Source organism: Haplochromis burtoni, unplaced genomic scaffold (genome assembly GCF_018398535.1).
Source record: "Haplochromis burtoni strain Fernald_Lab_line unplaced genomic scaffold, NCSU_Asbu1 Contig_17, whole genome shotgun sequence".
NCBI classification, from domain to species: Eukaryota; Metazoa; Chordata; class Actinopteri; order Cichliformes; family Cichlidae; genus Haplochromis; species Haplochromis burtoni.
In genome coordinates this window covers 2,655,443-2,679,648 of record NW_024582378.1, presented here as the reverse complement: position 1 = coordinate 2,679,648, position 24,206 = coordinate 2,655,443, and the positions used below count along the sequence as shown (strand labels likewise).

The window sequence follows — 24,206 nt, the reverse complement described above, 5'->3', positions numbered from 1 at the left end:
CCAAGTTTTTAAATGATCTCACATGATTCTTTACTCCATCATTTTCAACTTTAACAAAGAGACTGTATATAAAAGATGGAAGTAACTAACGGTAAATCACTCACTGTGTTCTGGATATGGATATGCAGACTTACCGCATTTTTGGGGGGCTGTTATGTGGAATTTTTTTTCCAGAAGTGGCAGCAGTCAATAACAAAGTGTCAGTGTCAATAAAGGTGGCCACGCTCCTAATGTTAAGCCTCATTATTCAAAGAAAATCTCCCCCAGTAAAGTTAGCTAAAGTTAGCTAAAATTAGCTATAAACATCAAACCCTTCTTTTGCACCAGACTATTTATTTCTGATGTAAAGAGATTGATGGGGTTTCACTTCCTTTTGGAGGCAACCCCAAGTGGCCACTAGAGGACCTGCAGTTTTCAGCCACTTTCAACTTAGTCTTCCTTTTTCAGCCTCAGAGATGGCTTCTTAACTTGCTTGATCTACCGTCACTCTTCATATTATCCAGGATAAACAGTTAGTAGGACTGGATAAAATAAATCTGGCTCCATGGACGCTTGGATAAGAGACTGTACTCGAAAACAGTGGCTGTCATTCAAGTAGTTATTGTTTATTGCCTGAGCCACGTGCCTTAAGATGTAGTGTCTTTAGTGACCAGCAGGAAATCTCTGCTGTCAACACCAGATGTTCATACTCAACTTCAACTTCTTAAATAATACCTATAAACACCCGGCAGACTGGAAACAACACGACTGGAAGATATCTGAAGAATCTAAACACACACTTAATAAATACTTTTTAAAATGCTTTGCATGAGTTTTCTATGAATCAGCTTGTTAGTAACTCTCACTGCACGTTGAAAATGAAGTGACTGATACATGGAACTAAAGAGAACATCAAAAGGTTATTAAACCAAAGCAATGAGGTTAAAGAAGTTAAAATGCTATATAGAGCTGAGTGGAACTCCAGAAGGGAGTTATAATCTATCGTTAAGAAAAGTGCATTAGCTTGATTGCTTGCATCCATTCATCCATCTTGTTAATTTTTCTAGAGCTAGGTTTTCAGGGGGCTGGAGCCCATCCCACTTGAGACTGTTTGAGAGGTGTAGTGCACTCTGGACAGGTCACCAGTCCATCACAGGGCTAACACAGAGACAGACAGATATTCATGCTCACATCCACACCTTCAGCTAATTCAGGTAAATCACTGGGCTCGGGGAGGAAGCCAGAGCACCCCCTGCAAACTTGAGCCCAAGCTGACCAGGAGGTTTGAACCTATAATTTTATTTTCTGTGTTGTAAGGGATAGCCACCACTGTGTTTGTATCTAACCAAAGCATGTTTCTAAGAAGGAGGTTGTTGGGTGTAAACCCATTTAGAGGTTGCAGATACTATCGAGGGTCAGACGGAGTCAGACATCAGCTACTGTGGAGCCTTCAGATGATCATGGTGCTAATCTCCCTCTCGATGACAGACTGGATATATACGCTGTGCTATGAGCACTGCTCGTCTCTGGAAAGCAAAAGGCTCCGGGGTGGGAGGTGGACTGAATACAGGCCAAAGCTTTGTGCTGATATACTTAGGTGCTGTTGAAGCTGCTCAACCTAACTCTGGTTTCCAAAGCATCCATTTGGGGCTATATTGGGACGTAAGAAGAGTGCAGCGGAAACTCTTGCAAAGGGGCTGATTGCAAAATCTAAAATAGCCTCTCAGTGGGAACACGGGTTTGTTGGCCACAGCTGTCATTAAAGGAGAAGCTGTCAGCCGTTAACAGCTGAAGATCACACATCCAGAGAAGTGAGCACAGACACGCGCACACACAAACAAGTTTGCGATGAGTGATAAAGGTTTAAAATTAATTTTAGCTGTGCACAACAAAAGCAAACTGTGAGAGGTCCAGTGAATAAAGTTACCAACGCAAATGTATAAACACAATATAAACACTGTATATGTTGCATAACTTGTTTAACATGCAAATGATCGACTCATTTGCTCCTCATCCCACCCCTTCATGCTTTCCAAAATGCTAATGTCCAATATCTCCACTCTTACAAACACAGCCACATGAAGCAACGATGATTTTATTGGACGTTCCCTCAAAGTGATCATTGAACCCTGAAAATGCATCAAAACATCATCAGTAATGATAATGTTAGTTTATAATTGTTCATCAAAATAAAAGAAGTGGGTGTTTTGACTTCTTTGCCTCACCTAAACAGGGAACTGAAGCAAGAGGGGAGAAGAATATCGCTCATGTAGCCACTACCGCGCAAGAGAAACAGGAAGGTAGGCAGCTTCACCTGCACATCCAGACATTTTACTCTTCAAGCTGGTTTCATTGTTGGGTTCGTGTTCTCTGCAGACCCTGATGTAACCCAGGCTGCAGAAGCTGCTCCTCAGTCCCACCGAGCTCTGACCGCCATCACCAAACTGACCTCAGAGTCTTCATCTGTGGAAACGCCCAGCAGGCCCGGTCAGTTCATGTCCTCTATGGTTGGATTTACAGAAAGACATTTAAAGTGATCTTCAGCTCAAACTTGAGCTTTTATGTTTCATCTGCTACACTGACGTTGAAACAGTTTATAATACCAGGGAACAAAGTAAATGCATGCAAGTCTAAAAAACCCGAAATGATATCCACAAAACCAAATATTTTTCTGTATTTTGCTTGCAGTGTTTTGTATATACCTCACAGAATCCAAAATATCCCATTTTAAAATGCATTTCCTCTCACTGGTTATACTTATTCCATCTTATTCCATGCCATAAAACCCAGATGTTGTTTGCGCTTGCAGATATTTATATTGGCATTAAAACTGAGCTGTAAAACTGTGCACTGCAGTGGATTGTATTTACAGTTGTGATCAGAAGTTTATGTACACTAATCTTGGGGAAGAAAGTCATGGTAATTTGTGTTTTTTAGTGCTGTTTTTTTTTAATCTGTTCTTTTATTTATACATACATGCTCACTAATATTTGGTTAAATGCACGTTGCTTTTGGTATCCATCAAGCTTCTTTACATTCACGACTGAATATTTGACCCCTCTGTTTGGTAAAATTCATTTAAATTGGTTGATTTCCCACGATCGACTTTGTTTTTAAGCATAGTCCACAAATGTTCAATAGGTTGAGGTTGATCTTTGGCGAGGCCATTCAAGGAACTCAATCTTAGCTAACCAGCTCTAATGTGTGCTTGGGATCATTGTCTTGTTGGAACACTCAGTTTCAACTATACAGCTGTTTATTTGAGGTGAAGTTGAATTATTTTGAGGTAGTTTTGCATTTTTCTTATTCCATCCACTGTTTATAATGTACCAGTGCCTCTGGCAGCAAAATAGCCCCAGAGCATGATGCTACCACCACCATGCTTGAAAGTTGGTACGGTATTCTTAGGTTTGTAAGCTTCACCTTTTCTTTGTCATTGTGGCCAGATAGCTTAATCTTTGCCTCATCTGACCATAAAACGTTTCTTCAGAAGTCAGTTGGCTTTTTGATGTGGGCAGCTGCAGATTTGGGTCAAGCTTTAAGGAATCGTTTTTGGAGCAGAGGCTTCTTTCTCTGCACCGTTTCACTGTGGACAGAGGTGCTGGTATTCCAACAGTTTCATGTTCATGGCAGGCTTGAGCCTTGGTGGTTCCTGGCTTGTTCATGAACATCCTAACCAATTTCCTCTCTCTCTGCACATTGGTGGGACATCCATATAATTTATATAGAATTTTTGAACTAATAACCTTGGAATCTGCAGTTGTTTAGAAATTAATCAGAGACCTTCCCAGCTTGTGTAAATCTATAATTCTCCTTCTTCTATCTTCACTGAGTTTCTTGGATTTTCGTCTTGTTTTGAGTATGAGATGAGTGCTATCAAACAAATCCTTAGCATGGCATGGCAACTGTAAATGCACAATTTTTGGGTTTTTTTTCCAGTGTCAAAAGCCAACTCTGAAGCTCCACGTGGGGAACCTGTCTAATATTGTAGACTAGACTATTTACCTTACAGTAAAAAGCACCTTGAGACGACTGCTGTTGTGGACCGAACACTACTGACAACAACAACAAACTACAACAAAAGCCATCACTTCCATTTGGACTTTGGATTATTTCTTTTTCAGATGCTGATGAACCCCAGCCTCATCTTCCGGTGACGGCCATGACAACTAGAGCCAGTTCAGAGGCAGCTAAACCAGCTCAGTCTGCAGCACCTAAAGCAGCAGGCGAAGCCGGAGAATATCCTTTTATAAGAGGTCAGTTAGTTTCTCTTTATGATTATTTGTTAGGATGCTAACCTCGAGGACATGGACACACCTTATAATACAAAAAGTATCAGGTCAGGGCGCCTGGAGGAATTTAGTCCTCAATTAAATATGAAAATGTCTATGCATAAGTGGCCTTGATTTTAAATACAGAGAGCAGAAGTTCACCTGTCATTCAAGCTATACAATTTAGCTGATACCATGAAATATATGAAGTGCAAAATAAACACATGAAGTCATTTTTAGTTCTTTAGTTTTAATTCATTGACGAGGTGGCGTCTTTTTTCACGGTCCGTAGGTATTCAGCAAACTCCTGGATCAATTTAACTTTCTGTTGGTTACAAAATCCACCTTTTTTTTTAGCTTAGTTATGATTTCATCAGCGAAAACAAACTCACCTACGACAAAGTGAGGAAAACAGAGTGAGGCAGCATCCGTGTCAGCAGTATCAGACGATCTTTGCACCCCTATACTGTGACAGAGAGGTGCAGTACTTTCAACAAATCCATTCTTTTTTTTCTTGGCTCGACAAAACCTAAAGTCACACTAAGAGACAACTGGTACGCTTTCTGTTCCAGGCTCTGAGCGCTCTATGTGTAATTTCATCATTCATGTGCTCAAAATTGGCCTGCTGAGTGTTGCCTACTTCAGTCAGACACATCATCAGAGGAGCAGGGGATAAAGATACCCAAAAAAGATTTTAAAAATAAGAATGAGACAGCAAAGGGTGATGGAGAGAGAAGAACAGCAAGAGAGCAGCACTGCAGAATACCTTTAATCTTTTGATCTATTTATTCTACTTTCACTGCTGCCATTTATTTCTAACAGGACAGCTGTTTAGAGGTAATCATTCAATTTAACACTGAAAGCTACTCAGTGTGTATTGCTCTAGCTGCTAGAGCAATACACACTGCTAGCTATTACCTTTGGATACTTCATGCTAGAGTCTAGCATGAAGTATCCAAAGGTAATAGCTAGCATTAGCACAAAACTTAATTAAATAAGGGTAAAGAGGTGGGTTTTCAGGAGTGATTTAAAAACAGGCAGAGAGGAGGCCTGTCTAATCTCTAAAGGGAGATTGTTCCACAGTTTTGGAGCTGCTAGAGCAAAAGCAGGATCTCCTCTAAGTTTACGCTCAGTCCTTGGTACAGTCAGGAACAGCTGTAGTAAAAAATGTTCCTGCAGCAGAGAATCTGTATCACACTTACAGCATGCAAAATATGAAAAGGATCATCAAAAATGTGGTGCTTACAGATGATTTCACACAGAAACTCTGAACATATTTTAACACAGCCAGCTCCGACACTGTAAAAAAACGTTTGTTAAAAAACTTTAAAATGGCAGCAGAAATAAACTGTAAAATCCAAAACAGTAGATCTCCGTAGTAGAAACAGTTAGTGGCTGTAAATTAAGAAACAAGACATTATTTTAATTTTTACCGTCATAATATGTAGACATATTTTTACTGTGAACATATTTTTTTCGCTAACATTTTCCTGCATATGCTACAATGTCACAATTAAGAGTTAGTTTTTGTCTGAATTACATATTTTACAATTATGTCTAAAACATTTCTACAGAAAGAAGATGTCATGTTTGTTAAATCATTTTTATTTCAAGGTAACATATTTGTATTAAAACTTTAGCAATTAGTTTATTAATTAGCTGATTGACAAACATTTATTCAGCAACTATTTTGATTAACGGTTTCAGTTGCTTTCAGAGGGAAAAATGCAAAACACTGCTTTTAAGATTAGAATGAAAACTTTCCTCTTTAAAGCTTATGGTCAGACCTGGATCAGGGCTGGGCCTGTGTGGGTTCAGGAAAACCTAGTCTTGACTTTTTTTTCCATTGTGAACCCAACCGTGGAGAAGTGTCTTTAAGTGTTTTACACTTTAGGTTTTTTAGTGATTTAGGTTCTTTCCTGTTTTAATGCTGTATCATCTCCATCTGTGCAGGTGGAGCGAAGGAACAAAGGTCCCAGGCATCCCAGGATCAGTCAGCCTCTGTGTCTCAGACTCTCCCCCATCTTCCTCTCACAGTGTTAACCAAAAGCAGCTCTGACACTCCTGCTTCATCTAAATCTGATCCCAAAGCGGTTTCAGCGCCAAACCCTTCGATGCCAGAGTCACCGACGATAAAGCGCGGCGAATATCCATTTAGACGTGGTGCGTGCACTGCCGAAGTATCAGCAACGGTGTTTTGTTTGGCCCCCTACTTTTAAAACACGCTTTATTTCATCTCCTCTTTAGACACCAGTGAAGCCAAGCCCCACTCGCCTCTCTCTGCCATGACCAAACCCAACACGGAGTCTTCTTCGTCTGCTTTAACGGTTCAGTCTTCAAGCCTTTCAGCTTCACAGGACGCTGCAGTGAAACCTGGAGAGTATCCCTTTAAACGTGGTGAGTCTGACCGAGGCCGTCTGCTTCTCATCTGTTCCTATTTCCATTATTTTTACAGTTATTATTACCTGTTATTTATTTTTATGTTGTATCTTCCTTTAACTCTGACTCTTGTTTTCAATTTAGTGCCAGTACTTAAGACACCCAGCCCCAGTTTAAAGAGAAGTGTGAGCTTCCCTCAGTCTGCAGGTAAAGCTTCTTCAGGCCTATTAAAACAGATAAAAGAAGCTTCTGAGTTCTCTCTGGTTATGCCTACTCATCACTTGTTGCCACCCCCCCCCCCCCCTTTTTTTTTTTTTTTTTACAGAAAAATTACTTCCCTCCAAATCAATCATAAAATCTGGCTTCTCACCTAATTTGGAGAAGTAAGTTGTAATCAACAGCCCTGATTAATCTGAATGGCTGCTTCAGTCAAACTTCATCCAACTCCATCCTGATGTTTCGTGTTGTCGTCCGCTGTTTCTCCACAGGAGAGCGAACAAGCCAGTGGGGGGCGACTTTAAGCAGGACGTGATAAAGTCCCAAACGCTTCCACGCTCCAATGGCGCTCAAGCAAAGCGAGCCTTGTTTGAAAGGATGAACTCAGAGCCTATAAAGTAACAGAATACAAAATAAGTTCTGCTTTTTCACCTTTTGTCCCTCTTTATTTTGTCATAAAATAAGCTGTGTTTGTCTCCAACAGGCCAAAAGACTCGAAGCCTAAACTGAAGCGGTCTCAGAGCTTTGGCGTGTCCAGTGCCAGTGGTATAAAACAGATCCTCTTGGAGTGGTGTCGCTCCAAAACCATTGGCTATCAGGTATGACAAGCTGGATCTCTTCCAGTTAGTAGCTCTAAAACTAATTTTTCTATCATTATTTTTAAAACTTGAACATTTGAATAGCTTCATTGTTTGTAACAGCTGGGGGAAAAATAAAGGTATAAAACTACCATTCTGCTCCAGTACTGTATCTGATGGTTATTTCCACAGACTGTATATAAAGGATGGGTGTAGTCACCATGATGTCACCCACTGGTTTCTGGACGACAGACATCTAAAAGATAGATGGAAAAGATGGATCTGTGGAAATGCCTTGAACCTGCATTCTTTTTAACAGCCACCAGGGGGGGATAAGTTTTAGTCTCACTGAGGTTGTTCCAGAGTTGCCTGCCATATCCTCCTGAGAACCAGCCTATTCATTTATGTCCTCTGTAATGGACATTTGTTTTTGGTCTATATCTTTTGACTTATTTGAGCTATCCTAATAAGTCCTGATCGAATAAATAGAAGAAATCCTGGTCTTTCCATTGATATCTCTTGTGTTTGGGTGGACTCTTAGCTCCAAAGAGGAAGGAAATCACAAAGTTCAATGGGAAGCCCTTTTTTCCTCGGTTATTAGGAGGGTTTTAGATGTGATATAACCACTGGTGCTGTGGAAAAATGTGTATATTCCCTGACTGGTTGACAATATTTCCTGGAGGTTTCTGGCTCTCACTGGGTGAAACTAGGTTCAAAGAAGGTCTTTCACAAAAATCTTCCTAGTGGTTGCATTAATTGTGACCAGATTGCCCCTGATGTCTTTAGTTTTTTTGTGTTTGTCTGCAAATACTTACTAACAAGTAGCTGGGCAATAGTAAAACTTGAAATAGTGCAATGCAAACCGTAAATCAAGAAGGTTCACCTTCAGAATAAGTTTCACTTTAGTGCTGCGACCAACATGTTTCAAAAGGTGGAGCTTTTACTTGGAAGGCAAATTGTCTGCATTTTTGGTCTGTGTTGCACTTTTTCAAGTTTCACTACAGCTTGGAGTGTAGCTAGACGGTGTTTTAGAGACGTCCATCACTTCCATTCAAACTATGACCGCAGTCATTTTTGCCAGCCAGTTGGAGAATACATACCTTTCGCTAGCAACAGGAGTTTCCAGATGGTTGGGGGCTAATCTATAGATCTGTGTGACAGAGGCTTTGGCAATCATTTTTGCATCAACCTCCGCCTATCACTTAGTTGGTTGGCAATTTTTCTTGTCACTTGGTCTTACACTGTCACCGTGAGTTTCACAATGGTGGACAAGTTAACGTCACATGGTTAGTGGTCACATATCTGCAAAACATCAGTTAAAGACAGTAAAGACAGCACCGATCTGAAAACACCAATCTCAAGGTGTCAGAATGGGATCTGGCAAACCAGTGGTTGACCTCTGGCTGCTGCACTCTGGACTCATTCGATTTGCCAAAATGAAGTCTTTTTCAGGTTGCGTGCCAAGTTATCAGCTACCGCTAGAAAGCTTGGTTAATAAGCTGTATCCATAAAGAGGTTCATAGCAAAGCAAAGATTGAACTTTATGGACGGGCGGTCTTCACCTCTTGAGCTTTCTGGCTGGTAATTTCATCAGGAAGAGATACCGTGTATTAGTGAATATTGCCAGCTTTGCTCTGAGTGAATAAATAAATGAAAAAGAAACCCATGACTGTTTATTTTCTCTCAGAACATAGACATTCAGAACTTCTCGTCCAGCTGGAGCGATGGGATGGCCTTCTGCGCCCTGGTCCACTCCTTCTTCCCTCTGGAGTTTGACTACAACTCTCTGGACCCTTCAAACCGCAAACACAACTTGGAGCTGGCCTTCACCACCGCAGAGTAAGCTGGGTCGAAGAGCCACTGAGTGACTGTGCAGTGTGATAAAAGGTCTGTTTTAGGTGGAATAATAAATTGCTGAAGCCAGGAGAGGTGACACTCTTGCAACAAAAAACTAAATTTACCAGGTTTAACCCTGTAACGTCAAGTGTATCGTATTTGATACATGAATTTATGAAAACGTTACATCATCAGTGTAATTTTTAACTCTAACCTACTTTGGTTTGTTTAAGATTTAAAAACTGTGAGGAATAAATTGCCCAAGTGGTTGGATATAGCAATTATTACAAAAATGAAAACTAATATATGCATTCTGATACTTACAGAAGGCTTGATAAACAAAATTACAATTTTCTGCCAATTCAGTTCAGGTTTTACTGGATTAAAATAATTAAGGGAAAAAAGCTTGATATATTTGGAAATATAAAGTCATAAATTTGTGAGAAAACACAAGGGAGATTGGAATTTTAAAGCCTTACATGTGAGAAGTAAATTCAAAGAGTCTCAGTGAATATTGGACTTTCCCCCCCATAAATGTATAACCTTATTCTCAATGAATATCACTCTAAAAATGATTTCTGGATTACAGTTTTTATCATCTAAAAATCCTCCAGGATATAGTTCTTAAATTAATCATGTTAAACCCAGAGATGACACATTTTAATTTTTCACAAAAATGCTTTTTTTTAAAAATGTATTTGTATTTTTTTAAAAATTTGACTTATTTCATTTACGTAGCATGGCTCCAATAGGAAATCATAGCGGTGATTCCTTTGTTTTGCTAATGTTTTCAAACACAGTGCTAATTGCTAAGTGTCTAATTTAGCAGTTAATAATGATTCAAACACGGGCAGGTTCATACTGAGCACCAGTGACAGGAAAGAGTCTGGAGACAGACGGCGGGGTCAGTGGGACAAGTTGGGATGGAGGCAGATGATGTAGTGAGCCCTAAAAGAGAGCAGCTGAAAGAAGAAGATAAATGTATCAGTTTAAGCACTAAAAGGACGTTCATGGTTTTGGTTAAAATGTAACATTTTCCACTTGTTTTGTGGGCTTGTTTCCTTGGTTACCATAGTGAAGCATCCTCTCTCAAGAATCCCACTAGTATTTCCTGTTTCAACATCACTTTCAGCATTAGCATGACTGTTACAAGAAAAAGAAGGGAAAATTTAATACCCAAACAAATAGATTAATCTTTCATCACTAATTGATAGTTTAGTCATGAAATTAATAATAATTGATAAATCATTAACTTTGTTTGTGTAGTGAAGATCACCCTTTGAATAACAGCACTGTCAAAGGTGTGGCCACTGGAGATTTATTCATTACATTTATTAACTCTTTAAAAAAATTACATGAGAGGGTTCTTTTGTTTGCTTACATCCTAAACAACTTTGAACTATGTAAACATGACACTGGCAACAACAGCCACTAGTTTACTCCTATTTTACGTTGCATTGATTTGCTCATAAAACATAATAATCTACAGTCGTACACATTTGGATGTGCTTTAAAAAAAGAGCGGCTGTTTTAGTTTTTGTTCATATGCAAATACATTTATTGCTTATTGAACTGCTTTCTGTTTTATTCACCTTTATTTCTGTTTCAGAGAGCAGGCTGACTGTCTGCGTCTGATCGAGGTGGACGACATGCTGGAGATGGGGGACAAGCCAGACCCCATGTGTGTGTTTACATACGTCCAGTCTCTCTACAACCACCTGAAGAAGTTTGAATAACTCTTGAATCAGAGCACGTCCCGAAGCCTACATGGCGCTGACCACGGTGTGCTGTGAACACTTTGAGCCTAAAGTGAAGCAAGCTAACAGGAAATCTCAGTTGTCTGTGGCCAATCACAAATATGTTCATCAGTTTTATACTGTGTGTGTGTACCTGTACTCACCTGCTTCCCACAGTTTCTTCAGCATTTATAGTGGATTTCTTAAAATATAGTTTCCTGTGGCTGTTTCACATCAAATAAGGACACAAACATCACATGTAATAAAAGGAAGCGTTGTCTGCAAATGAGCAATGTCCTTTTCTTATAATAGGCTGCACACTGGCTAATGTGCATGTGGGGTGTAACTTACTGTAAATATACTGTAAATATTGCGATTATCAAGAATCCCCCCCCCCCCCCCTTTTTGGCACACTTACATGTTTCAGATCATCAAACAAATTTTATTGATAGACAAAGATAACTTGAATTAATCCAAAAAAAGCTATGGAAACCTACCTGTCCCTATGTGAAAAAGTAATTTCTCCTAAACCTAATAACTGGTTGTGCCACCCTTCACTAAGAACTGCTTTTGTAACCTCCTGGATGAGTCATTGATTATGTTGGCTACTCCTTGGAAGATTCACCACTGTTCCAAGTTTTCTCCATTTGTATATAATGGCTCTCAATTTGTTTCGCTCGAGTCTCAAAGCCTTGGAAATGGATTTGTAACCCTTTCTAAATTGGTGATGTCCCTAACTTTGCCAGACAGGTTCTGTTTAAGTCAAGTCTTGATTCAATAGATGTGGCAGTAATCAGGCCTGGGTGTAGGTGGTAAAACTGACGGAGGTTAATTCATTATTTAATTTGTGATTTAAAATACGGGAAGAAATTAAGCATCAGACTAACTAACCTGAGAAAAAGGCTAATGAGATTTAAGATCTTTATTAATATTTTGTTTTCCTTCTTATAGAGGCATACTTATTTGGTGCAAGTCCATTCAAGGACGGTATTAATATATAAACAAAAGTTTATATTAAGTTTATTTTGATCTCTTAAAGAATGCTAAAAACAAACAAACAAACCAACAACTAACAAACCCAAAAGATGTATTTTACGATTTTCACAATGTTAACGCTTTTTAATTTCTGTGGTGCCTTTGTTGTTTCAACATAAACTTACGGTCGGTGAGCGATGCTTGGCTTCCAGTCATGTCAAGGATTTAAAATTTGTACATTTGTGAGCTAAGACAAAGACGACATAATCAGTAAAAAAACACATGCAAACTAATATAAACAGAAGGCATCCGCATTAAATGTAGCCGTAATTTAAACGGAGATGAAAGCTCGTTTGGTAGATTTCCAATCTTTTAATGGGCGTGAACGCACCGCTTCCCATTGACCGGGCATCCCTTCCGGTAGATGAGGTCAACTTTTCCCTAGATCCGCCATTTCAGCCTTGGAGTTTCTTGTTGCACGATAGTTATGATTTTTTTTAGTTATTTTAAACAACAAATAGTAGATAATTTGGATTTGTGGTGCAGAATTCGTTCCGCCGAAATAAACCCCTTGATATTACGCTTAGACGTTACGAAAATCGTGCCGTTGTGACGTTTTTCCAACGGGAGTGTTAGTCAACCAAAGTTTTTGTATGAGTTGCGGATAGGGAGAGGCGAAGGGGAAAGGCCTCAAGCCTTGGAAGGGATTTCACAGCCATGGCCGGTAATTTTGATGCCGAAGACCGTGCAAGCTGGTATTGGGGGAGACTGAGCCGCCAGGAGGCGGTTTCTCTTTTACAGGGACAGAGACATGGTGTTTTCCTCGTGAGGGACTCGATAACCATCCCCGGAGACTACGTGCTCTCCGTGTCGGAGAACTCCAGAGTGTCCCATTATATCGTCAACAGTATCAGCAACAACAGACAATCTGGATCAGGTAACGTTGGTCTACTTCTCACTTTAACTGAACTTGACCCTCTTCGTGTTCCCTTGGCTCTAACATAAGGAGTACTTTCATTTTAAACCTGCTTTGCTAGGATTTAGCTCACTCGCTCTTCAAGCAGCGCCAGACTCCCTTTCGGAATTGTCTAATTGATCAAGACAGTAGTAGATCCACAAATATATCCTGGTTTTACCAAATAAATTTACAACCCTTTCGCGTTTTGGAGGCTTCTTTTTTAAGTCGGCGTATTTGTAATAACAAAAATCACCACTCTGTTCAACAAAACGTTATACATGTGGTTTACACACCTCTCTACCGCCCACTCGATCCCCAAGCCACGCCAGACTCCCCTTTGGAATTGTCCAATTTTAAAAAAATCAGAGTAACTCCACAAGCACTCAAATCTTACCATTAGAGATTTACACATTTATTTATTTTAGTGTTTTTGAAGCTGAGTTTTAAAATCATTATTCATATAATAATGAAATCTTGGATGCAAAACAAAACTTTGTAGGTATGCTGTACACACCTCTTTCCGCCAACCAGCCAGACTACCTTTAGGAATTGTCCTATTTAACAAGATTTTACTAAATCCAAAATGTTTTCCCCCTATTTACCCTATAAATCTACATCTTTCTGGGTTTTTAAAACTATTTTAAAAAGTCGGCATGTATGTAATAAATCTCCACTATCCGCCCACAAACTCCTCAGGCAACATTGAACTCCTTTCTGGAATTGTCTAATTAACATTACCTCCCTAAAGCCACTAACATATATGTACAGTAACATGTAGGTTTATAACTTTCCGTGATTATTAAAGCTGTCTTTTAAAACTGGTATATAGTTTTACTAAGTTCTGTGAGTCAGTGTTGCTTTTAACTGAAAAAGGAAGGTGAGTAGTGTTATTGAATCTAATCCCCATGTGTGGTTGATGGAGGTTTCTTTAAGGGATAGTAAACAACCGCGTTTTAGTCATTCAGCCGCTGTTTTTGTTGAGGGTAATATATTTTTTGGCGGTGTTTTGTCCCTGTTTAGCAGCAGGACTACCCTTCAGCAGGTAAAGAGGTAAGGTGAGCTGGTTACTGCTGCTGCTGTTGCTGCTGCTGCTGCAGAGGTTGAATGAACTGGGGAAGTTCCGCTGTCACAACGGGGGGATGACTGGTCAGATTGGTGCTTCAGGAATGTCTGTGATCAGGCCCTATTGCACACACACACCCGTACTTGCAGGTTTTGCCGTTGTGCTTGAGGCTCTTAATGGCTGTTGCACAATCCTCGTCCTTTCTGAACTTCCCTGTGTCTTGTTTCCCAGTAGTAAATCAGGGGATGGCCTCATAGACGGTAAAAGACTGTACGCAAAATGATTCACCTCATAGTTGTCACATTTATTTTGAAATGACAAACAAGTGCTTAATTCAGCTGTGGTGCTGTTTGAGTCAGGACAGTTGAACTCAAAGTAACACAGTGTCATAATTGAGTCATTCCTGAATCCACGCCCTGCAGAAACTTGCTCTGCTGCTCTTCTCTTCTGTCGTTTAGCTGGCTGTACCAAGCCCTCGTGGAAATTGGTAAATCAGTGAGAAGTAGGCTAGATACTGTTTGCCTTTATTGATGCATTGTCAATTTTATTATCCCTCAAAAAACAATCTGCTCAGGTCTAATGTGTCAGTTTGTTACATGACAAATTTTCCCACAGGCACCAACAGCACAAGCACAGTGGACAGCTCCACTTCAGTGGGTGTTTCTCTAACACCACCAAGTTTGTACTTGTGTGCTTGCTCAGTACACTATTTGGCAAATGTACTTGAGAATTCAGACTACTGAGGATGGGAGGGAAGGGCACTGGACAGTCATTCTGCAGTTACGATCACAATACAGTATCATCACTGTTAATGTTGCATGTCGATCTAAAGGAACCTACCTGCCTTTGGTCTTATTCATATCTGTTATTAGTTGTCTTCTAATATCAAGAGATTTATATAACTGCTTATTAAGTTATATTAGGTAACATTGATCACATGACTCTTTGCACACTTTCATTTTCTCTTTCATCTCTTTCACTAAAATGGTTATGTGTGCACAGCTTAACGTGTTTATTAAAGAAAAAACAAACAGGCTAGGTGGCAAAATTATTATTATTTTATTATGAAATAGGGGTTTGTCCTAATTTTTTTATTTTTCAGCAAGCTAATAAAGTCTCATTTCTTCCACCAGGATTGGCTCCTTCTCGGTTTCGGATTGGGGATCAGGAGTTTGATGGGCTGCCGGCTCTGCTGGAGTTCTACAAGATCCACTACCTGGACACCACAACGCTCATAGAGCCTGTGAACAGAGGCAGGCAGTCAGGCCTCATCAGCCCCCCTGCTGTCGGACCTCCCCAGCAGACCGAGGAAGGCGAATATGTCCGGGCACTGTTTGACTTCCCTGGCAACGACTATGAGGACCTCCCCTTCCGCAGGGGGGACATCTTGCGCGTGCTGGAGAAACCAGAGGAGCAGTGGTGGCACGCCAAGAACCAGGAGGGCCGAGTCGGGATGATCCCTGTGCCTTATGTGGAAAGGTTCCGACCCTCTTCGCCCACTGCAGCCAGTCTTAGTCCGGTACCCGCAGGGACCGGACAAGGCGGCCATGTTGGCGGGGTAATGGGCAGCACAGATGGAACAGGTTCTCCTCAGGCCACCGCTCTGGGGGAACCGGGCCCGTATGCTCAGCCTGTGGTCAACACTCAGCTCCCAAACCTACAGAACGGGCCGGTCTATGCCCGGGCAATTCAGAAGCGGGTGCCCAACGCTTACGACAAGACGGCGCTGGCTCTGGAGGTACTAATCTTATGACCAGTTACTTTCCTCTTGTTTATTGTGAATCACTCTCCCCCCCTTATTTTCCACTTTCAAAAGGGTCCGAGCCGAGGCGGCGTAGATTGTCCCGATTGTTATAATGGCTTACTCATGCATGTGAGCACGCACACTGTGTCTTTACAAATGCAGGCTGACAGCGAGCATGAGGACATTCAGAGTGGAGACATAGATCCTTTACAGTGGCCTCTCTTCATGCACACACTGCAGCCCAATGGGTTAATGTGAAAGTTGCATTGAACATTCATTACCACTGAGGTCCAGTGGAGCACAACGCTTTTAAGTTGCTTTGTGGTGATGTACTGAATAGTACATTCTACAGTAATCTGGACTCAGTGTCTCCACATTGCACACGTTTGCCGTTTGGCCAACTAAACTTTTAGCTTTTCCATTATTTTTTTCAGCTCTGATATCAGGGTTGGGTGATTTGCTCCATAGTCCAGTCATCCTGTTACCTGTGTTGGATTGCTAATTGTCAACAGCATCCGTGCTAGGCGGCAGAGGTTATCCACCCTCCATAATGCGCAGTGTTTGGCCCAAACATGCTTATCTACCTTCCTCGTATAGGTGTACTGTATGGCCAGTTTGGGTTGTTTTCTTATGTGTAGATCTCACCTGTCTCTCACACACAGCTCAGTTTTTCACTGACAAGTATACCTGGTGGGGAAGAGTCAAGGAGAAGATATGAGAGCATCTCCAGCTTAAACGAGTCCAACAGTCAGAAATATCCTGCTGTTTTCTCTCCTTTGACTATGATGGATGGTGTTTCTGCAGGTGTGAACCTGTGTGTGCACGCCCAGACACGTCTGTGTTGGAAATGGTCGTTGTATATGGAGATGCAATGTGAAACTGTAGTGAAGCACATCGCCGTGCATGTTGACCATAATCGGCGTTGTCTGTCGATGGAACTATAGTTGATGTGCTCCATTGAGCTGTAGCAGTGGGCTACAATCTGATTACATTAGTCTGTGATTCGGAATATGAACAGTTTAATGAAATTACAGCTAGTTAAACAGCAATACTGCAACCGCCGGACAGTAAAAGTATTTCCAGGATTTCTTTTTATATGCAGGAGAAAAGATGTGAAGCTTCTGAGGAGTGATTCTGATTTATGGCACGAAGCTGCAAGAATGTGACAGTAAGGCTACGTTCACACTGCAGGCGAAAGCGCATCAAATCCGATTTTTTTTTACCCTATGCGACCCATATCCGATCATGGTATGACAGTGTGAACGGCACAAATCCGATGTTTTCATATCCGATCTGGGTCACTTTCGTATGTGGTACTGAATCCGATACATATCCGATGTTTTAGAAAGCGACTGCTGTTTGAACGGTCAAGTCGCATTAAATCCGTCTTTTACGTCACTGACACAAGACAGACGCCAATTATCCAGAAGACCGAGAAGACATCGCGAACGCTTCCTGGCCATCAAGTGTAGATGTTAGTGAAACTGTTGGGAAGACAACGTGAACATTTTATTTGTACTGTATAACCTGCAGATTCTGACAGAAATCTGCAGCTATCCTTTGAAGCACCGCTCCTCTCTAAAACAGCAATAAGGATCATTATTAGGTTATCTACATTATTATGTAAATGACAAAATAACTTAAAGCAAAAATTGGGAAACGTAAAGTCTGAAGTCTTTATATTAACAGCCATTAGTCAAACAATATTGTTTGGTCTGGGTCTAAACAGAGCGCGTTGTGTGTGACGTCTTCTTTTGCGCATGCGGGCTGCTTTTAACGTTCACACTAGAGAGCGTTTGCTGTCGCATTTTATTTGTAGTGTGAACAAGCAGACAAAAAAATCGGATTTGATCAAAAAATCGGAATTGAGCATCAAGACCTGCAGTGTGAACGTAGCCTTAAGTGCAAACTGCTCTGGCCAGAAACAACAACTCACCACAGCGAGCATGATGGCAGGTCTGCAAAGCCAAATGCTGTGACGACCTGATAACGTCCTTTAATCTAAGGCAGGGCCGGTAACTGGATTTTAATTTCATTACGATTGTTTCCAGCAATTATGGAACTAAAAAACAAACAAACAAACAAACAAACAAACAGGGATTTAAAAATATGAATCTTTCTGCATTTATTTTCCTTACAATGCTTCTGATTTCTTGTTTGCGTGTGGTATTAATGCCTTTTGGCTTTGCAGCGCTGCGTTTTCAGTCGTTTGTAAATGCTGAGTGCGAGCCAAGACCATACAGACCTACTATATATAGGAGGTAACACTCACAGGTTTTCTGTAAGTAAAACCTGAGGAAGGCTTATTAAGAGCCGCCTCTGTTTCCGGATCACTGAGGATCTCTCCCTCTGTCTGTGTTTGGCGGCTTGTGGCCGTTGGTAGTTTGCTTTGATTTGCTGTGCAGGTTTCCCGAGGCGTGCAAGCTCATTCCCACCCAGGCCTCTGTTCTCTGGCGATTTCCCTTGAGACTCTGGCTTTATGGTGAAAAACACTCATTAGTCTGGACCCAAAACTCCTCAGTGGCTGACTTTGTGTCCCTCACCACCCAAACGAAAGATCTTCTGCGTGTCCTCATTACTCTGACAGCAATATGAAAGGTTTAGTGTTACACTGTAAACTGGGAAGTTCACAGGATGGAATAAGCAGTGTAAGAATTTACTTTCTACAAGGAGTAAATAAGTAATTTGTGAGTGTTTAAAAGGTAAAAACTTACATGTTTGGTAACAGCCCCAACACTGGCTGGAACTGATTTAACGGAAAAAAATAATTAACAGTAATGATGCGTAGTTCCAAAAGAAAGAAAAAAGACAGCTAAAGTAAATTTAATCTGCTTGGCGCATCCAGTCTTTGAATGAACTGCTGTCAGCAGAGCCCCCTGCTTAAAATCCACTGTTTATTTGACTCTCATCGGTAAGGACAGAAGCCACTGCAGTGTTTGAATTATCACAAGTGGAAGATGGTGTGAGGTAAAGCAGACGAGATGGCATTGCACTGTTTTATAAATGTCTGCTGTTGTTAAAGTGGTTGGCAGAAATTTTGCAGCCAGTATCCAAATATAGACTATTTGTGCATTTAATAAAGACTGAGGCTGGATTATTGGGGTGATACTAATTTCTAAGGAGTAAAAAGAAAACCTTTTATTAATGTATTAGCTGATATTGAATTAACTTTCATAGTATTTTGAAGGCCAATATACCCAAATCTATATCTAATTTATGAAAAATGTGAATTGCATCTGGTGTCCATTTCCAGCTTCTGTGTCCACTAAAATGACCTTCATGGGATAAATATGTCACTCACACTAGGAAGGAAAAATTCAGCCAAACACGAACACAGCATCTCATTGAGTAAATGAAGCGGATCAAACGGGCCGGATCTGATTATCAGATGAAAGCTGACGAATGTGGAAGTCCTGTAATTTGGCCTGTATGGTTTCTCTGCTCTACAGCTGTAAAGTGAAGATGGGTCAATCAATGTCACATCAATGCATTTCTTTCTGCGGGCTTTGATAGAAATCAGACGCTGAGCTTGTATTGATAACTTTGACTTGCATGTGTCACAGTTTATTTAGAGCGTGAAGAGGACGTGTAAGGATTGCAGAATATGCCTGACTTTTCTTTTCTTTTTATTATTTAACAGGTGGGGGACACCGTAAAAGTGACCAAGATCAACGTGAACGGCCAATGGGAGGGTGAATGCAAAGGCAAACGAGGCCACTTTCCTTTCACCCACGTTCGGTTGTTGGAACAGTACTATCCAGACGACGAGAGCTGAGAAGCGCAGGCGCTCCCGTCACCTCCAGCACATCCCCTTGCTTTCAGTTTCGTCATGCTGGAATAGAAGATTTCTGCAAGCACACACTATATGAAACTCTGAGCTAAACTGGTCAGTGTTTCCTGCCCACCCCAACATGTGATGTGTTGGCTGATCTTGTCTAATGTCTTTTTGATGAACCCCAGTCATATTAAGAGTTCACCCTGTGGTTGGACTGATATCGGTTTGCCTGCATTGTGAAACATCACTGCTGGCTTGCCCTTCATCTGCAGACACACTGAAGTACATGGCAGCATGTATTGGTTCATCCAGGATGACACTGGAAGGTCCGTTAACGGTTTGACGAGAAAGGCCTTTATTTAACCCTTTTGAGGCGACCAAGAAACAAACAAGTCAAGAACTTGCTAAACTTTTTTGTATAATCATAGTTTAAAAGATATAAGAACAATAGGATTTTGCTTTAGCGTGCTTACACACCTAAAGTTTTCACTCAGGTTGGAGGAAACATGGGGTTTTTATCTTAACCGAAACCTGCAGTCGTACTCAGGTTCAGGTTTTCCAATTTAAAGTAATATTTAATTTTAATACAAATCCAAAAGTTAAACCACTGTTTAAATACATGTGATCAGATAAACTGTCACAGTAATGTCCCGATCAATCTTTGTATCCAATCTCTATAATTATGCAAGAATGGGGTAGCCAAAGTAGTTGGTATGAGTGAGTTTGTTGTGCTTATGCAACAGTTTTTCCTTAAAACGTAAACTTTTTAATCGTTTTTAATCTTATTTTCACCCGTTGGGCACAGTTTATATAATATCAGGCCCAGCCAATAACCTTAACACATTTCTTTATTAGACTAGCTAATGATGACGTCTGCCTGTAACCACAGCTGTTACTGTCAAGTCCACATCTTTTTAACACTTTTTAACCCCAAAGTCCACTAATGTGAGGTTTGTCTTTTTGAGCAAGGACGTATCTTCACTCTGGTGGACTTCAGCTCTGTGTACTTGTAGTAAATTTGTGTAAACTGGAAATGTCAGAGCCAAAATACAGGTATCAAAGCCCCCCCCCCCTCGCTCAGAGGGCTTTGATGCTACACAAGTGTACTGATTCTGAGCATGTTGATCAAACACAGCTAAACCTGTTAATACCTCCTATTTAACAGAGGTATTAAATAGAAAACGTATTAAAGACGGCACAGGTGACCGATATCAGTCAAACCCCGGTTTACATGCTTCCATCCCAGTATTGAAATCATCACATCACACAGCAGAGTCATCCTCCACCTCTTCTCCGTTGTATCCGTGCATCTCCAGCCACTACCTTTCACTGACACCTGCAGGAGGGAAATGGAGATAAAACGGGAGATAAAACACTGCGGCTCTCACAGATGTGTGTGTCTGTGAGAGATTTTTTTGTTTCCTTGTGCTAGACTGTGAACCTCAGAGTGAAACCAACAAAGACTTTACCTGATGACTGTCCTGTGGAGACAGCGTCACCACTTTACCACACCCTACACTACAAACCAAGTCCTCTTTTTTTGTTGTTGATGTACAAAAAGTGGAAAATAATATTATAGAATTAACTCTATATACATGCACACCTTACATGCTAAATACTGTAAACGTTTCCCCTCTTTATGCTGATTTTCTCTTACTTTTTATGGCCAGAGAGTGTACACCTTTTTTATTTTTCTCTTTTAAGACGCAGAAATGCGAAAGAACAAAACGAGCACCCTGTCACAGAGGAAGGAACAATCCCGTGAGGCTGCTTTATTAAAGGATGCAAGGAGAAAGGTTGAGGGATTTTATTTTTGTCATCCTGGTGGGCTGATACGACAGTCATTCGGAGACGCTTTTAAGATAAAATCCACCACCAAAAAAAAGTATTACTGCTAAAACGGACATGTTTTTTCATGTTGTTTCTCGTGCCATAAGGGTGCCATGGATGGCATTTGCTGTAACTTTGTTTGTCATCTTGAGCACACAAAGCTTTTATAAACATTCACAGTTCTGCTGGCACCGTGGCATTATAAATAGAAACCTGAAACTCATCTGTTACTAAGGACATGTTTGTTCTCAGAAACGAGGAGAGGAATCAGCAACTTGGGATTATTATTTTTTTTTGTAAATTTTGTCGTTAGTGCAGACTTGACAATGGTTGTGAAATGTGGTGAGTGGCATTGAAACTGATAAAACACTGTGTGTGTGTGTGTGAGTGTGTGAGAGAGGGGGGAAGAGTCTTAAATTGGGGGTGTGATTGGTTGCACCCTGTATTTTTACCAGGTCAGAAACTCATTTATCATCTTTGTCAGGATGCATTCAAAGATTGAGTTGCTGGCAGTGCTTACTGAAACAGGAACCCCTGCTGCACATAGATTTTTTTGTTTTGTTTTGTTTTTCTTGGTCACGAGGGAGGGTCCGCATCCTCCGCGGACCTGCCTTATATTTGTTCTTGGAAAAGATGAGAAGTTAAATTGGGAAGTGACTGGCTTGAAGTTGAAGTCTCGAGGACACACCCAGAATTGCATGTTATTTTTCTGGTTCTCCAAAATTAAGAAGTTCAGACCTGCCCTGGAGCTAAAGCGATAAATGATGCCTACGTGTCCCTCCTATGGTTATTAGGGGACGGAGGATGAGAAGATGTTCACCTCACACCTCGCAGTACAGATCTGGGGTTCTCAAACTCTGTGGAAGGGGAAAAGTTAACACCCCACAGTTTGAATTTGTCAGTAATGTGGAAGAGTGGTCCAAAAAAGAATTTTTATCTCAATGGAGATGGTCCAGTGCAACTAACAGACTCCCTAAAATACACACAGAACTATTTTTCATCTTGTTGCCCACACCTGTGCAGTTTGAGAACCACTTATGTCGACCCCAGTGTTAGCGACGCCTGCCTTCTCTCAGATATTATGGAACTAAACTCGCCACGTCGCTCTCAGAGCATCCAAAAACAGACACGTGCAGATGTTCCAGTGTCAGGGTAGTGTGCTTGATGTGGAAACGGTAACTGTTACACTTTCACCTGTGAATAAACCTCTTCCTACATAAATGCATTCCCCCAGGAGGTAACTGCCCCCTACCGTCCAAATGTGTGCAGTAAGGGGGGGGCAAAAGAAATGCTTAAAAAAATAAAGAAACGCTGACCTTAAATTTGGGGAAATGAGGGGACAGATCAGTTGAGTAATTGGAGGTAAACATTTGTCTGCTTTTTTTTTTCTTCCTCTTTTCCCTTTCACTCTTTTTTTGTGTGTAACTGTATGACAGCAGTATCTGTAAGCTAGTTACTTGCATACCTATCTTAAAGGTTGTAACTTGTCAGATTTTTAATATTTTTTTTCGTTAGTTTAGTAGCTAGTAGCCAGAAAGGGTTTGTTTATTTCACTTTAGTTTTGAAAGTATTTAGTTAGTTTGGTTTTTATTGGTTTCACGGGTAGTTTTAGTCATTAGTCTTTAACTGGCTGTCTTAATCTTTAATTTATTATTATACAGGGGTGTGGTTAATGTTGAGAAATATGACCAAATAGAGCAAAAATGAAATCTTCTCTATGTTAGTTATTGTTTGCTTTATTTTTTCTTATTGTATTTCACACACACTTTTTTTTTTTTTTTTAAATAAGAAACCAAAAAAGGAAAAAAACTTTCACTACTTCCTTCTGCACAGGCTTGTGTGGTTGGGCAGAAAGGAAAAAGTAGTGCCCTACATGAAGCTTCTCACAACAATTTGTTGGGGATTTATTTGTTTTATTTTATTTTCTGTGTGTGTGTGGTTAACAAATGATTCTGATTCTTGGAAGGAGATGTCGCTATGTGCTTTTCATATGAATTTCTGTGCGCTTGGAGCTTCACATGGCGAGTCCAGTTTAGTTTCTATTCAAGAGAAGGCAGACGTCTCCAAAACACGATGCAAGAAGTTGAATCAGAACTTTAAAAATACCGGTAATAAATCTATAATAATGCCATCAGAGGCACGTTTAGTGATAAAACCTACGGGGGTCCTTAAAGTGCTTTAAAGTATGACGTGAGGGTTAAATGATCGCAGCTGTGTGTTGGTGGGGAGGTTGGACACAATTTTCAAACACATTTAAGAGTGCAGAAGCTGTGTTGAGTTTACATTGTGTATAATTTTCCTTCATATTTCTTTTGTTGAGATTCAGATTTATGGAAAATATTTTTGTACACCATTAATGTCATGTTTTATAACCGTATACAGTATGTACAGCCCCGTTTGTGCTGCACTAATAAATCCATGCAATATTTCCACGTCCCAAAGGAGACATTTTTGAGTGCTTTGTGTGGAACGTGACATAAATGAAACCTGCTGCTGCTGTCTTGGTGATTGTGGGGTGAAATGGAAAGCTTCTTTTAAAAACAAATATAAAATCTGGTGTGAAATGGTGATTTTTTATTTTTCAAACGGTCGTTTGTGATTCCTTTTCTGGTTTACTGCTGATTTTTGGGATGTTCACCTCACTGTTACTCAGTTCTGCCACATTAGTTAAAGACCGATCACCTACAAACATGCACCTTATCTAGTGGTGATTTCAGAACAAGCAAAAATTGTATTTCTTTTCAGGAGATTGTACAATGAGTCAAAATCTTTTATTTTGAAGTCAAAATTAGCTTTTTATCTTCTGTAGTGTGTAATCTATCAATGTATCCTAGTCAATAAATATACACGTAATTGTCAGGGTGCA

The 24,206-nt window shown here is 40.5% G+C and overlaps 2 protein-coding genes and 1 long non-coding RNA gene across 3 annotated transcripts in view; 2 read left to right on the top strand and 1 right to left on the bottom strand.

Annotated features, from left to right (window-relative positions):
• Window positions 1-11,281, top strand: part of LOC102294615 (smoothelin-like protein 2) — a 14,814-nt gene extending 3,533 nt beyond the window's left edge. The window contains exons 3-13 of the mRNA XM_042218304.1: window positions 2,213-2,279; window positions 2,356-2,466; window positions 4,104-4,235; window positions 6,204-6,413; window positions 6,498-6,647; window positions 6,774-6,836; window positions 6,955-7,012; window positions 7,118-7,243; window positions 7,330-7,444; window positions 9,111-9,262; window positions 10,869-11,281. Coding sequence (XP_042074238.1) covers window positions 2,213-2,279; window positions 2,356-2,466; window positions 4,104-4,235; window positions 6,204-6,413; window positions 6,498-6,647; window positions 6,774-6,836; window positions 6,955-7,012; window positions 7,118-7,243; window positions 7,330-7,444; window positions 9,111-9,262; window positions 10,869-10,995 — 1,311 coding nt within the window. The 3' untranslated portion in view covers window positions 10,996-11,281. The remainder of the gene's footprint in view (window positions 1-2,212; window positions 2,280-2,355; window positions 2,467-4,103; window positions 4,236-6,203; window positions 6,414-6,497; window positions 6,648-6,773; window positions 6,837-6,954; window positions 7,013-7,117; window positions 7,244-7,329; window positions 7,445-9,110; window positions 9,263-10,868) is intronic.
• On the bottom strand, window positions 9,256-10,950 carry LOC121814103. Its single transcript, XR_006054077.1, has 3 exons — window positions 10,852-10,950; window positions 10,330-10,402; window positions 9,256-10,221 (listed from the first exon to the last, which is right to left on the bottom strand). It is a non-coding gene; the product is annotated as an uncharacterized LOC121814103 (long non-coding RNA).
• Window positions 11,282-12,342: 1,061 nt separating the features above from the next.
• Window positions 12,343-23,904, top strand: LOC102295102 (adapter molecule crk). The gene is made up of 3 exons (XM_005916069.3): window positions 12,343-12,907; window positions 15,125-15,729; window positions 19,376-23,904. The coding sequence occupies exons 1-3, from the start codon at window positions 12,688-12,690 to the stop codon at window positions 19,508-19,510; spliced, it is 960 nt and encodes a 319-aa protein (XP_005916131.1). The 5' UTR covers window positions 12,343-12,687; the 3' UTR covers window positions 19,511-23,904.
• The last annotated feature ends 302 nt before the right edge of the window (window positions 23,905-24,206 follow it).